The 15,857-nt window shown below is 47.7% G+C and overlaps 1 protein-coding gene across 7 annotated transcripts in view; it reads left to right on the top strand.

The window, feature by feature from the left end:
• The first annotated feature begins 6,519 nt into the window (after positions 1–6,519).
• The window catches only part of TTLL7 (tubulin tyrosine ligase like 7), a 115,840-nt gene continuing 106,502 nt past the window's right edge, over positions 6,520–15,857 (top strand). For 3 of the 7 annotated variants that reach the window (XR_010589672.1, XM_065554117.1, XM_024103836.3), the window contains exon 1: positions 6,520–6,653. Coding sequence is in view for 2 of the 7 variants with exons in the window: in XM_008166619.3 (XP_008164841.2) it covers positions 6,812–7,000 (189 nt within the window). In the remaining 5 variants the exon portion in view is untranslated. Of the gene's footprint in view, positions 6,654–6,761; positions 7,001–15,857 lie in introns of those variants that run through there. The other 4 variants (XR_010589671.1, XM_008166619.3, XR_010589670.1 and 1 more) reach the window with 3 other exon arrangements.

Raw genomic sequence — 15,857 nt, 5'->3', positions numbered from 1 at the left:
AGCCTAGACCCTGTCGGCACCTAGCATTGCGTCCCCCGACCCTTGTACTGATTTCCACCCTGTAGTCAAGGGGCAGCTCTTTGCACTAAATTTCCAGTCTACCTATCTTGCAAATTCTTGTATGGCTGCATTCTTATGGTAACTCAGCATCTCATAAATATTAATAAATTTGTTACAACACTCATACATTTTACAGATGGGCAACTGAGAGATGAAGTTGTCATTGTTGCAAGGCTAGCTGCAACTTCTTCCCTTTCTTGGATGGTCTGCCTCGGAGTGTACTCTCAAGTCTCATGCCTTTATCTCTTCTGGAGTGGAATTCCACAATTCTCCCACTCTTTGACCATGCCCTGGGCTATGGTACCTGGTGTATTCATTGTGTTTACCCAGCATATCCAACTGGGCTTGGCACCTGCAATTCTTCCTGTTGGCAGTCTGCAACCAGCGGAGTCTTGTCGTGACCAGACAGCCTTCTTAGGCCTGGTCTACACTACAAATTTAGGTCGACTTTAGCAACGTTAAATCAAATTAAGCCTGGACGCGTCCACATGATGAAGCCCTTTCTTTCGACTTAAATGGCCCTTTAAACTGGTTTCTTTACTCCACCTCCGACGAGGGGATTAGCGCTAAAATCGGCCTTTGCGGGTCGGATTTGGGGTAGTGTGGACGGAATTCAACGTTATTGGCCTCCGGGAGTTATCCCACAGTGCTTCATTGTGACCGCTCTGGACAGCACTCTCAACTCAGATGCACTGACCAGGTAGACAGGAAAAGCGCCGCGAACTTTTGAATTTCATTTCCTGTTTGCCCAATGTGGAGAGCACAGGTGACCTCGCAGAGCTCATCAGCACAGGTAACCATGATGGAGTCCCAGGATCGCAAAAGAGCTCCAGCATGGACCGAACGGGAGGTACGGGATCTGCTCGTCATGTGGGGAGATGAATCAGTGCTAGCTGAACTCCGTAGCAATAAACGAAATGGCAAAATATTAGAAAAGGTCTCCAAGGCCACGAAGGACAGAGGCCATAACAGGGACGCACAGCAGTGCCGCGTTAAAATTAAGGAGCTAAGGCAAGCCTACCACAAAGCCAGAGAGGCAAACGGAAGGTCTGGGGCAGAGCTGCAAACATGCCGATTCTACGCGGAGCTGCATGCCATTCTAGGGAGTGCAGCCACCACTACCCCAACCGTGTGCTTTGACTCCGTGGAGAAACACACAACAGGGAAGCGGGTTCGGGGTACGCGGAAGATGATGATGATGAAGACAATGAAGATAGCTCACAGCAAGGAAGCGGAGAAACCGGTTTCCCCAACAGCCAGGATATGTTCATCACCCTGGACCTGGAACCAGTATCCCCCGAACTCACCCAAGGCGTGTTCCCAGACCCTGAGGGCACACAAGGGACCTCTGGTGAGTGTACCTTTGTAAATATTACACATGGTTTAAAAGCAAGCATGTTTAATGATGAATGATTAATTTGCCCTGGCAATCGCGGCCAGTACAGCTACTGGAAAAGTCTGTTAACATGTATGGGGATGGAGCAGAAATCCTCCAGGGACATCTCCAGAAAGCTCTCCTTCATGTACTCCCAGAGCCTTTGCAAAAGGTTTCTGGCGAGGGCTGCCTTATCCCATCCACCATGGTAGGACACTTTACCATGCCAGGCCAGTAGCACGTAGTCTGGAATCATTGCATAACAAAGCATGGCAGCGTATGGTCCCGGTGTTTGCTGGCATGCAGATAACATCCATTCCTTATCTCTCTTTGTTATCCTCAGGAGAGTGATATCATTCACGGTCATCTGGTTGAAATGGGGTGATTTTATTAAGGGGACATTCGGAGGTGCCTGTTTCTGCTCGGCTGAACAGAAATGTTCCCCGCTGTTAGCCACGTGGTGGGTGGGAGAGGTGAAGTGATCATCCCAGAGAATTGGGTGTGGGTGTGTGTGGGGGGGTAGTTGGGTTTGTGCTGCATGTTAACCCGGAAACCCCAGCCCCTCCTTTTACATTGCAAACCCATTTTAAATGGCCAACCCAACGGGTGCTTGGTATGGGAAATGAGGGCGCTGCTGTTTGAAACCATCCCACATGTTATGAAGGTTAAAAAAACCAAAAGACTGTGGCTTACCATGGCTGCCTGCAAGCCGAATTCTGTTGCCTGGCACTGCATGAGTGATCTCTCACACCAAACCGGCAGGCCCTCAATATAAGAGGAAAAATGCGACCTTGTAACGAAAGCACATGTGCTGTGTAATGTGAACAGCAAAATTTAATGTGAAAGAGTGTACCCATTGTTTTCTAAAATGTGTCTTTTTTAACCACCTCTCCCTTCTCCTCCACCAGCTGCAAATGTTTCTCCTTTGCAGAGGCTAGCGAAGATTAGAAGGAGAAAACGGCGGACTTGGGATGATATGTTCACGGAGCTCCAGATGTCCTCCCATGCTGAAAGAGCACAGCAGAATGCGTGGAGGCAGTCAATGTCAGACATCAGAAAAGCACAATATGAACGAGAGGAGAGGTGGCGGGCTGAATCACAGGCTGAACAGAGCAAGTTGCGGGCTGAAGATGATAGGTGGCATCAGCTTGCAGACAGAAGGCAAGAGTCGATGCTCCAGCTGCTGGAGCATCAAAATGATATGCTCCAGCGTATGGCTGAGATGCAGGAAAGGCAGCAGGAGCTGAGACCGCCGCTACAGCCCCTGTGTAACCAACAGCCCTCCTCCCCAAGTCCCATTGCTTCCTCACTCAGACGCCCAAGAACACGGTGGGGGGCCTCCAGCCACCCAGCCACTCCACCCCAGATGATTGCCCGAGCATTGGAAGGCTGGCCTTCAATAAGTGTTAAAGTTTTAAAGTTTTAAACTGCAGTGTGTCCTTTTCCTTCCCTCCTCCCCCACCCATCCCGGGCTACCTTGGCAATTATCCCCCTAGTTGTGTGATGAATTAATAAAGAATGCATGAATGAGAAGTAACGATGACTTTATTGCCTCTGCAAGCGGTGCTCGAAGTGGGGAGGGGAGGGTGGGGTGGTTGGTTTACAGGGAAGTAGAGTGAACCGGGGGTGGTGGTGGCGGGGGTGGCGGGGGGTTCATCAAGGAGAAACAAACAGAAGTTTCACACCGTAGCCTGGCCAGTCACAAAACTGGTTTTCAAAGCTTCTCTGATGCGCACCGCACCCTGCTGTACTCTTCTAACCGCCCTGGTGTCTGGCTGCACGTAATCAGCGGCCAGGCGATTTGCCTCAACCTCCCACCCCGCCATAAATGTCTCCCACTTACTCTCGCAGATATTGTGGAGCGCACAGCAAGCAGCAATAACAATGAGGATATTCGTTTCGCTGAGGACTATCCGAGTCAATAAGCTGCGCCAGCGCGCTTTTAAAAGTCCAAATGCACATTCCACCACCATTCGGCACTTGCTCAGCCTATAGTTGAACAGGTCCTGACTACTGTCCAGGCTGCCTGTGTACGGCTTCATGAGCCATGGCATTAAGGGGTAGACTGGGTCCCCAAGGATAACGATAGGCATTTCAACATCCCCAACGGTTATTTTCTGGTTGGGGGAGAAAGTCCCTTCCTCCAGCTTTCGAAACAGACCAGAGTACCTGCAGACGCGAGCATCATGTACCTTTCCCGGCCATCCCACGTTGATGTTGGTGAAACATCCCTTGTGATCCACCAGGGCTTGCAGCAGCATTGAAAAGTACCCCTTGCGGTTTATGTACTCGGTGGCTTGGTGCTCCAGTGCCAAGATAGGGATATGGGTTCCGTCTATCGCCCCACCACAGTTTGGGAATCCCTTTGCAGCAGCGCCATCCACTGTGACCTGCACGTTTCCCAGAGTCACTACCCTTGATATCACCAGGTCTTTGATTGCCCAGGCAACTTGGATCACAGCAGCCCTCACAGTAGATTTGCCCACTCCAAATTGATTCCCGACTGACCGGTAGCTGTCTGGCGTTGCAAGCTTCCACAGGGCTATCGCCATTCGCTTCTCAACTGTGAGGATTGCTCTCATCCTGGTATTCTGGCGCCTCAGGGCAGGGGAAAGCAAGTCACAAAGTTCCATGAAAGTGACCTACGCATGCGAAAGTTTCGCAGCCACTGGGAATCGTCCCACACCTGCAACACGATGCGGTCCCACCAGTCTGTGCTTGTTTCCCGGGCCCAGAATCGGCGTTCCACGCCATGAACCTGCCCCAGTAACACTATGATTTGCACATTGCTGGGGCCCGTACCTTGTGTGAAGGCTATGTCCATGTCAATTTCCTCATCACTCTCGTCGCTACGCTGCAATCGCCTCATCGGCCGGTCCTGGTTTTGCTTTGGCATGTCCTGGCTCTGCATATACTCCAGGACAATGCGCGTGGTGTTCATAGTGCTCATAATTGCCGCGGTGATCTGAGCGGGCTCCATGATCCCAGTGCTATGGCGTCTGGTCTGAAAAAAGGAGCGAAACTGATGGATGGAGGGAGGGAGGGGCAACTGACGACATGGCGTACAGGGTATTAAAATCAACAAAGGTGGCTGTGCATCAGGGAGAAACACAAAGAACTGTCACACAGAATGGCCCCCCCAAAGATTGAACTCAAAACCCTGAGTTTAGCAGGCCGTTGATTTCACGGAGAGAGGGGGAAGCAAATGAATACATCTATTTTTTACATCTTAAGCTGGCAGCAGACGGTGCAGCATGACTGATAGCCCTTGGCGTCTTCTGGGTGCTTGGCAGAAGATACTGTACTACGGATGCTAGCCATCATCGTGAAGACGGTTCAATAGGACTGCCGGCAGGACTGAGTCTCCAGGAGACAAAGCATGTCTGCCCAGGTGCCTCTAATTGAGCTGGAATACAACGATGACGGATAACAGTCGTAATACACCATCTACTGCCAAAAGGCAAGGGGCTGCTGCTGTGTAGCAATGCAGCCCCACGTCTGCCAGCACCTGGATAGCCGATGAAGGCTACCAGTCATACTGCACCGTCTACTGCCAAAAGGCAATTAGCTGCTGCTGTGTAGCAATGCAGTACCACATCTGCCGGCACCCAGATGACATATGGTGACGGTGAGCTGAGCTGAGCGGGCTCCATGCTTGCCATGGTATGTTGTCTGCACAGGTAGCCCAGGTAAAAAGGCGCAAATCGATTGTCTGCCGTTGCTCTGATGGAGGGAGAAGGGCCTGACGACATGTACAAAGAACCCCCCGCGACACTGTTTTGCATCATCAAGCATTGGGATCTCAACCCAGAATTCCAATGGGCGGCGGAGACTGCGGGAACTGTGCGATAGCTACCCACAGTGCAACGCTCCGGAAGTCGACGCTAGCCTTGGTACTGTGGACACGGTCCGCCGACTTCATGCATTTAGAGCATTTTATGTGGGGGGACACACAATCGACTGTATAAAATCGATATCTATAAGGCTTGGTCTACACTAACCCTCCAAATCGAACTAAGGTACGCAACTTCAGCTACGTGAATAACGTAGCTGAAGTTGGAAGTACCTTAGTTCGATCTTACCTCGGTCCACACGCGGCAGGCAGGCTCCCCCGTCGACTCCGCGGTACTCCTCTCGCCGAGCTGGAGTACCGCAGTCGACGGCGAGCACTTCCAGGTTCGACTTATCGCGTCCAGACAAGACGCGATAAGTCGAACCCAGAAGTTTGATTGCCAGCCGCCGAACTAGCGGCTGGGTATAGACGTACCCTAAAACCGGCTTCTATAAATTCGACCTAATTTCGTAGTGTAGACATACCCTTTGCTACACTGGCAATTCACAGCGCTGCGCTCAGGGGTGTGAAAAAAGTGAGTGCAGTGCTGTAAAGCGCCAGTGTAATCAGCGCCTGCAGCGCTGCACGCTCGCTCGCAGCGCTGCAAACTATTCCCCTCGGAGAGGTGGAGTACTTGCAGCGCTGCGAGAGGGCTCTTGCAGCGCTGGCGGTGCAGCTACACTCGCGCTTCAAGGCAGCGCTGTGAATCCGCAAGTGTAGCCAAGGCCTTAGATTGAACCAAAGTATTGTTTACTTTAACAGTAGGAACAAAGTATTGAGGGAGAAAGGATTTTAAAACAAAGTCTACATGCATGTCTGTCTTACCTGAACCCTTACCATCCCCTGCGTGCCCCCAGAGGTCCCTGTACCCCTGGTGAGAACCACTGACCTAAAGGCAGATCAGATCCTTACGGGAACAGAAGGTTTGCACCCCTGGTCAGTTTTGCTTTGCTTTGTGCAGGGGGCCGGGGGAAGAGCAGTGATGGGGGAGCTACTCCGGGAGCAGCGTCAGGGATCCGTAGGGAGCGGCCCGCGGGGCGGTCAGGAGCGCTAGGATGCGAGGGATGCGGCGCGGGGCTCCTGAGCCGGGTACCGCTAGCCGGTGCGGCGGGATCCCGCGGCGGCCCCGCAGCGCAGCGCAGGGCAGGGCAGGGCAGGGCAGGGCGCCCCCTCCCCTCCCCTCGCTCGCTGGCTCGCTCACTGCCCCAGCCGCTGGCTCTGACGGGGCGAGGCCGGGCGGGGTGAGCGCCGGACGAGCCCCGGCCCCCGTGCCCGGGCAGGGCGGGTGAGAGGCCCGTCGCGCCCGGGTTGCTAGGTCCTCTGCGTCCGAGGGCGGAGCAGCCGCGGGGCCGCCGCTACCCGGGCTGGCGGAGGAGTTCGGGGGAGGTAAGACACGTCCCGGCGGCGGGGCCCGCTCCGCAGCCCTCGCCCGCCCTTCGGGAGCCACCGCCGGCTGCCTCGCGCACCCACCGGCCCCGCGAGCCCGTCTCCGCCTCCCTCCGCCGGGCCGGCAGCTCGCACCCCCCCCCCCCCCCAGCCCGCCAATGGTTTGCTCCGGCAGCCCAGTTGTCCCCGCCTGCCGCCGCCGCTGCCTCCAGCGTCCAGCCTTGGCAGGCTCCGGAGCAGGTGCTGCTGGCCGGGGAGGGACCCCAGACACCGGCACGAGAGCAGGCGGGCGGGTGCAGCGCAGCGACCCTGCAGAGCGGAGTGTGGGGGGGACCCTCAGCCTCAAGGTACAGGCAAGAAAGCCGGGAAATCCCGGTCCCTTCCCACTGCCCTTCACCCCCTCCTGGTCCTGGGCGCAGCGCGGGGCGGCTGTAGCAGCCGGGTGGGGTTGTTCTACCCAGAGCCCCCTGAACCTTCCCCCTCCTCCCAGCTCCCCCGTGGTAGCAAAGGTACAGGGGCGCGAAGCCTCTGCTGCGGGGAGATGGGCGTCGAAGGGAGAGGCCAGATGAGGAACAGCTGCTGATAGTGATTCAGCATCATTCCCTGCGAGCCACTGGGGGTGGAGGTGGAGGTCGGACACCAGAAGGGGCCCTTTCAATTACCCAGAATAGAAAGAACTCAGAGTCAAAGGTGCTTATTCACCCTCTCTCCTTTCATGCTTATATGTGATGCGCAGCTGGGGTCTTCTCCCCATAGAGGTGTAATGTTAGCTTTGCTGCTGCTGGGGGGTGGAGGAGAAGGGAGAGGGAGCATCTGCCTATACTGTATCTTAATTTCTCTCTCCCTCTGCTGTTATTTGGCTTGTTAAGTGTTGGAGTACAATTTATGTAAAAAATGCCCCCCCCCCAAAGGCCCCCTTCCAGTAAACCTTTCTCTCATAAATAATGACTTACATGATAATATGATTGATCTCATTGAAACATGGTTTCAGGATTGGGCCCCAAATGGGATGCGGCATATGCTTCCGGTCAGTTTAGACTGTTCTGAAGAGCTTCATAAATGCAGCCGGTTTAATAATTTATGTTAGAACATCTTAGGACTATCATTTCATCTGAAGAATGACGAGCAAGCACATCTTTTTGTCTGTGAGCATATTATATTTTTAACAAATCAGCTGGTTTTCAGAATAAAATTTACTCATTACTGATGTGTGTATGTGTGTGGGGGAGGAAGTCCATTTAAAAATAGCTTATGTAAGTTATATTAGAGAGCCTAATTAAGGTCTCTGCAGAGAAGGGCGAGGTTATGGTGGGGTCATTTCTTGGCAGTAGCATTTAGTGAATGCTCAAATTTAGAACAAATGAAATCCATGGACATGAAAAAGTACTTCTTTTTCAGCTTCCTGATGGTAGACCAACATCTGTCATCGGTAAAGCTTCTTTTTGTAATTCATATGGTCTTAAACTGCACATCAGTTTAAGCAATATACCTGATAACCTACATACAAATATTTGATGCCAGAGTTCAAATATATGTTATTAGATTCCACCAAACTAATGTGAGACTTTTCTGTGTGTATTTGATATGTATTTGCAAAGTAAAAACCTAATTTGGGCACTGTTCTTCCTTATAACAAAACTAGTGCTTGATACTATATTTCTTGCCCACCCAAAGATACTATTGATTTCATGTACCTGGACATCTGTATTAATATTAGTTATAAATAGAGCAGCACTGTCAGGAGATCAGAAATTCCTTCTCCAGGGAAGGGGGGGGGGGGAACATGGATTCTAGAGAATATATCAAAATGTGCAGAATGACTGTACAAGATGCTTTGGGCCCTTGTTGAATTTCCAGGGTAAAGGTTTCCTGCAGGAATAGAATAGGCTCAAAATAGCACTTCAAAGGACAAAGACAGAAGGCTGTTTTTCTACCAGGGTCTCTGTCACATTGCAAACAAGGGTATTGTCAGCAACTTCATGTTCGTTATAGCAGCATCTGAAACTATTTGCAGAGGTAGGACACTTAAGACACTTGATGCACTATTAAAAATATAGCAGAGCAGAGAAATAAAATTGTTTTCAGAAAATAATATAAGATATTCTAGATGCTTCTTAAAGAAGTGTAGTCTTACCTGTAACTATGTGTTCTCACACTGCTAGTGCAATGGGGTCCTGGTTCATGATTAGGGCTCCTGAGCGGTAAAGTAACACAAATAATAAGGACATCACCAGTCTAGAAGATGCTTCTGGGTCCAATCTGGTAGAAGTGTGGACAGAGGCAGCAGCCTGAAGAATTTTGGAGCCCATGCTCAACTAGTAGGCAGGAAGTGGTTGACTCCCAGCATCTTCCAAAGCCAGTAATGTTAGAATTGGAAACGCAGAATAAGCTATGGTCATGTCTGAAGCCGAGAAAGATGAAGAAGTTACAAATGGTGGGATAATAAATCATTTTATAATCTGTTATATATTAAAGTTTTTTTTCTAGGATCTTTATATTTGCTAGCAGTGAAAGACATAGTAAATATTAAGGATGAGATGTGAATGCTTAATGCATACTACTGAATGCAGTGCTTACTACCAGTAGTTATTGTCGCCAGGATTAAGCCTCAGTTTCTCGTTAGATGTGAATCTTTGATTTAATCTATACTGTAAAATAGGATACACAAAGGGCTTTGGATCAGACTCTTAAAAAGGAATGAACGAATAAATTCCAGACTGAAAAAATAGCAAAGTATTCTTTTTCTTGTGGTTTGTCTTAAAGAAGACCAGAGTTGATACACTCATTGATTAATAATAAGGCATTCTTGTTCTTATGGTCACTGATAAGATGAAGGTCTCTATTATGGATGGATAAGGTAGTATACGTTTTTAGTTTTTTCGAAGTGCATTGCTACAAAGGCAGAGAAGGTAGTTTGGGTATCATACCCATGTATGTCCATGCTTTCAGATGTCTGGGTTTCTTGTAAGTCCAACCTTAACTTTGAATTTCCTTGCATTTTAATGGAGTGGTTTTACAAACTGCCACATTATTATAGGGAGATTTATACTTATATATGTATACTCTGCCTTAACTTCACCTTAAAGTTTTTTTGTCTGGAAGTCCCTTAGTTTTTTAAATAGCCCTAAAATGGGAGTAGGGAAAGCAGGTATTGAGATAGAGAGGGCTCATTTTCCTTCTTCTTGCTGACTTCATGAAATCTGTAGGAGTGGATCTCCCACTCCTGATAATCTCGGGAACTGTACAGGAGAAGGGATCCCTTTTTGGGCACCTTATTAGGTCTCTAGGATGAGGAAGGGACTCGAGAAAGCAAAGCATATGTGATAGGGCATGGCTCCTCCCATTCCTGTGCACCTCCTGAGGCCCACATGAGGGGAGCCCATTTCTGAAAATGTTAGGGAAGTTCACTACACCTGTACAAATGCATCCAATCTGTCAAAACTTAAGAGGCTGATCAGGGTCTTCTCAACCACAATGTTTGGAGGCTTGTGAGCTCCATGTTAATCTTGACTTTTAGCAAGCTGGCTTGGGGGCAGGGTAGAAGGGACCTTTCAAAATCCAAACTGCAGGCATTGGGAGGCTAATGGGATCTCCATAAGCATTAGGAGGCTCTTTGGAGTCCCCTAGCCCTCCCTCCCTTCAAAGCTTAAGAGGCTTCTTATGGGGATGCTCTCCAACCTTTTCTCTGCAGACACTAGGAGGGTCCCTTCAAGCTTGTTGGAAACAATGAGCTATTTTTACATTAGTGTTACATTCCAATGATAAAACTGATTAATATTGTAATCAACTAATCTTTGGTTTTGTGCACTGGATCTCAACCAGATGAGTCTAGTAAAGTAGGTATATCTTTCTCCTTTCCATTTTTTGCTATAAAGTTGGCAAAATTAAATAAACAAAACATCAGTGGCTATTAGCCAAGATGTATAGTGATGCAACCCCATTTTCTGGGAGTCCCTAAGCCTCTGACTGCCAGATGCTGGAACTGGACAGCCGGGGATGGATCACTTGATAATTACCCTGTTCTATTCACTCCCTTTGAAGCATCTGGAATTGGTTAGTGTTGGATGACAGGCAACTGGGCTAGACGGACCATTCGTCTGACCCAGTATAACCGTTCTTATGTTCTTATGTTAATTAGTGAGGGGTTTTTTGTTCTCTAATAAAATCAGAAAACAGAGACCCCTTTGTTTAATTCACTTTCAGTTAGGTAAAATTTTTTTACCTTGATCCCAAATGTAACTTATTCATTTTGAATCTGATTTTTTGTTCTTTTTAAAAAATGGGTTTTGGAGGGCAGGGGACAGTATGTGGCAAAATGTGCTTAAAATAGGGACTTAATTGCAACTTTAGCTATGGCCTTATTTACATTAAGGACATTGATTACAATTCTCTGCACTCCCTAATGTAGACATTGTGCGGTAGCATAATGTGATCTTACATCAGTATTACTATCAATTACTACTCCAATTACAAATAATTGAAAAATCATGAGTTAGCCCCCCTTAAAAATGAAGATTAAAAATATAAATGTTGGGTCCTTTATATTTTGCTTTATGTTTTTTGAGCCTTTAGGGTTCACATTTTCCAGCTCTTCTAACCATGAGGGTGAGAAACTTTTCTTTTCTCTTAACTTAATAAAAGGAGGGGTGGGGGAAAGGAGTGGTGTTGGAGAGGAAAAAATAAAACAGAGATTCTCACATAATAACATGGCTCAAGCAATTGGGACTTGAAGCATCAAATATTGAGACCCATGATAAAATCATGAGTTGACAACACTGTTCAGTGCATCTTAATTCAGAAACATATTATTACACCTTGATGTTTGTAACCCATTCATCTCTCAGTTATGCTTCAGACCTGTCCACACCTTAATGTGTGTTTCAAACAATATTGGTTTTGGAAGATGCTGGGATTGAACCGCTTCCTGCCTACAAACTGACCATGGGGTCAAAATTCTTCAGGCTGCTACCTCAGTCTGCAATGTGTGCAGACCAGACCCAGAAGTATCATCTAGGTTGGTGACTTAGTATGAGAAACCATAATTTTAGGTAAGAATACATTTCTCCTTTAAGAAAGCAGTATCATATTACATATGACTATTTCACATAGCTTTCTGCAAACAATTGTATTTCTGTGCTCTGCTACTATTGTTGGATACTGAATAATTGGATACCCGTTGTTAAGACAAGAAACTAAAGGAGAAAAGAAGAAGCAGCATATTAAATAAACTATAGTAGAAGACTGTCTCTCTCTTGTGTGGAAAGTAGAAAACTATTAAAGAAAATATAGTCTTCTTAAAAGGTACCACATTAACAGCCTGAGATACTGAAGTTCTGTTTATCCACAGTACACACCTACCCATGTTGTCTTGCTTATGTCCCTCCACCCGGGCCACTTCTAATGGGTAAAAGATTAGGTCATTCTCAAGCACATTATTCTTTGTACTGTACTATCTTCTGACAATGCCCCAAATAGCACTTATTAGTGTCCATTTTTGTGGTGGTTTGAGTGATGTGGACTGAGTCGTGTGGACTGGGAAATGGACTGAGATCAACAACCAGCTGATAGGTGCCATGAATTTTTACTTACTGTTAACCTGGTCCAGATGTGAGCCAGTAACCAAGAGAAGAAACATTCCATATTGAATAACAAATTTCTTAAACCATCTTTTTACTCTCATCATTTTTAATACAATTCTTTTTCTTTGCTTTCTTCTGTTGCCGTGTTTCTGAATGTTCACCCTTTTCTTCAGTGACTGAGGTGGGGATAATTGTTGTGGTATTAAATGTAGTATACACAGCTGTGTTACTTGTTCAATGACTTATGGAGTAAATGGCAAGCCAGAAAAGGCTGATTTAGTTTCAGCCATCTTTAGTTAGGTTATGACTTGTAGATTTGTCCATAGCAAATAGATAAAATGGAACATTATTATTAATTACTTGTACTGTGATGACACCTAGGCAGTGCAGTCGTGGATCAAGAGCCCGTAGTAGTAGGCACTGTACAAACACAGAGCAAATAGACTTTCTCTGCCCCAAAGAGCTTACAGCACCATAATGATTATTGTGAAGCTACATAATAAAGGTTAACAAAAAACCATTAAAAATTGAAGTAAGAGTGTAATGCTGTAACAGTGCTTTATTAAATATCACTGTCATCAACATGAGTACATGATCACTTTTTATAGAAAGTAAAGTTAATAAATGGAGTTACACCAGGAATGGCTTTGGTCCAGTGTTTAGTAATGACTGTAAAAAGTTTAAGGAAACAGGGGCATAATCATCTATCTTCTCCCCCTCAAATAATAGAAGCTGGATAATTAAAGAGATCTCTAAAATATAAGTAATGTAAACTGCAGTGCTACATTCCATTACCTATTTCTGCTGCAAACAATTTTTTTCTCTAAGTACAGGTTATTAAGTTGCTAAGTGAAATAACTTCTTAATGCATAACTTCTAGTGAGGAAACAGAGGCATACCTTCAGGTTCCAGTAGTTATTTAAAATAATGGTTTGTTGTTGAATTGATTTACTCTTTAGTGTTCTAACCATTCTGTTAATTGGCCATAATAAACTAAACTATTGTAATCATGTAATACTAAAAAAACACTACTTTGGAATTTATTGCTGCAAGAGTTAGTGTAAAATGATAATGAAGGCATTTTATGAAATGTGCATTTTTAAAAGAGAAGACTTTTATCAGATTTAAAATGTGATTTATTACAACAGCAAATTCATCCAATTCCCTTATTATCGTATGCCTCACAGCATATATTATGTATATTGGTACGTAAATATTGTATCATTATGCAACTACATAGTGGTATAAAGATGGCTTTAAATGAGCACAGACTCACATACATCATACATTACTGTGTGTGCAATACTGGACTGATTTTTGTCCATAAAGAGATTACTTGCTCCAAATTTAATTCTCAGTAATTGTACACTAATCCACAGTATGAAGAGCTGCGATTGTATGGCAATTCTGTGGTCAAGACAAAACCATTTGAGAAAAAGCATACTTTTTATTGCACAGATTGATACCTCTTGTATTCATTACTCTCATCTTTCACAAATTATAATACTTTGCCACTTTTAATCGCAGTAACTTGTTGAATGCTCACCATAATCTATGAGCTAAATATTATGCTGCAAAATAAGCATGGAAGTGCAATTAACACTTTCTGAAAGTAATAATAACTTTTCAAATAATTTATAAAATAAGCTGGACAGAGGGAGTAGTCCGACTAATTAAAATGCATATTTCAGCTCTGGTGATTTTGGGCCTAATGCATTCTGCAGGTGAATGGGAAGAGAAGAGCAGGTAACTGGGAATTGGGCAGGGAAGGGAGGATCATGGAGTGTGGAAAGAGGCTCCCATTTAAATCTAGTGGACATCTGAGCAAAAAGTCATCTAGCACAATTGAACCCGTTTGAGAGGTGGAAGCTTTGCACACTCAGGAAGTCTGTGGGAGCATGGCTAGGGTTACCATTCGTCCGGATTTACCCGGACATGTCCTCCTTTTGTGTGCTAAAAATAGCGTCCGGGGGGAATTTGTAAAGCACTCAAAATGTCCGGGATTTCCCCCTCCCCCGGCAGAGCGAGCGGCTGGGAGGGCTGCAGGAAAGTCCCGGGCTGGACTCAGGAGCAGCTTCCTCCTCCCACCCCCCCCCCCTGCATTCTGAGCCGGCCGGCAGCTCCTCCTCCTGCAGCCCGCTCCGGCAGCCCTGTGCAGGGCCAGGGACCGGGTTTTGTGTTGTGCAGGGGAGCTCAGCCATGTGTCCGGCTGGCACAGAGCCCAACACCCTGTTCTGAGCAGCAGGGTAAGGGGGGGCAGGAGAAGGGACAGGGAGGTTCTGGAGGGGGCAGTCAAGAAACGGGGGGGGGCTTTTGGAGGGGAGTGGAGAAAGTTTTGGGCAGTCAGGGTACAGGTAGGGGGTAGGGTCCTGGGGGGCAGTTGGGGGGGGTCTTAGGAGGGGGCAGTTAGGGGACAAGGAACAGGGAGTCTTAGGTAGGGGGTGGGGTTCTGGAGGGCAGTTAGGAGCAGGGGTCCCAGGAGGGGGCAGTCAGGGGACAAGGAGCAGGGGGGTGGGGGGCTGGGAGTTCTGGGGGGGAGCTGTCAGGGGGCAGGAGTGGGGAGAGGGATCGGAGCAGTCAGGGGACAGGGAGCAGAGGGGTTTAGATGGGTTGGGAGTTCTGGGGGGGGCTGTCAGGGGGCAGGAGTGCGGAGAGGGATCGGAGCAGTCAGGGGACAGGGAGCAGAGGGGTTTAGATGGGTTGGGAGTTCTGGGGGGAGCTGTCAGGGGGCAGGAGTGCGGAGAGGGATCGGAGCAGTCAGGGGACAGGGAGCAGAGGGGTTTAGATGGGTTGGGAGTTCTGGGGGGGGCTGTCAGGGGGTGGGGAGTGGTTGGATGGGGCGTGGGAGTCCCAGGGGTCTGTCTGGGGGTGGGGGTGTGGATAAGGGTTGGGGCAGTCAGGGGACAAGAGGCAAGGAGGTTTAGATAGGGAGTGGAGTCCCGGGGGGCAGTTAGGGGCAGGGGTCCCAGGAGGGGGCAGTCAGGGGACAAGGAACGGGGGGAGGGTTGGGGGTTCTGGGGGGGCGGGAAGTGGGAGGGGCAGGGGCGGGGCTAGGGCGGGGCTCCTCCCGTCCTCTTTTTTGCTTGTTGAAATATGGTAACCCTAAGCATGGCTGAGTTAGTCAAGTTCTACCTGTGGACCATGGGATCCATGGGATGTCTTCATGAATCTTCAGGTTTCATGGGGATTAGAGGCTTTGCCTTTTGCTTGTCCTGCAGGGCCTCAAACCCTTCCTTTTAAAGGAGAGCATGCAGCAGAAACTCCATGGAGTAGGTGGCCATTTACACCTGTACAAAGCAGATGTAAAACTCTACCAGATCAGAATTCTCCACTCATTTACATCAGTACTAAAATTTAGACACATGTCACGATCCCTTTGCCTTTATGTGGCTGATGAGACAACTTGCAAGACAATGGAGAATCAGGCCCCATGAATTTGATAAGAGTCTGTTCTCCCTTCTGCCTGATGTTTGCAGTCAGAGTCAGAATTGGTTAGCTCCATTCCTTCATGCAGATTATATGCATAGGAACATTATTTCCCCTTACTTAATTTATGTTTTAAAGGAATAATTAAAGTGGGCATCATGCCTGTTACCATTCTAAAACCTTCAGTGTCAGCAGCTTT

This window comes from Chrysemys picta, chromosome 8 (assembly GCF_011386835.1).
Source record: "Chrysemys picta bellii isolate R12L10 chromosome 8, ASM1138683v2, whole genome shotgun sequence".
Classification (NCBI taxonomy): domain Eukaryota; kingdom Metazoa; phylum Chordata; order Testudines; family Emydidae; genus Chrysemys; species Chrysemys picta.
This window is presented reverse-complemented; position numbering and strand designations above follow the sequence as displayed.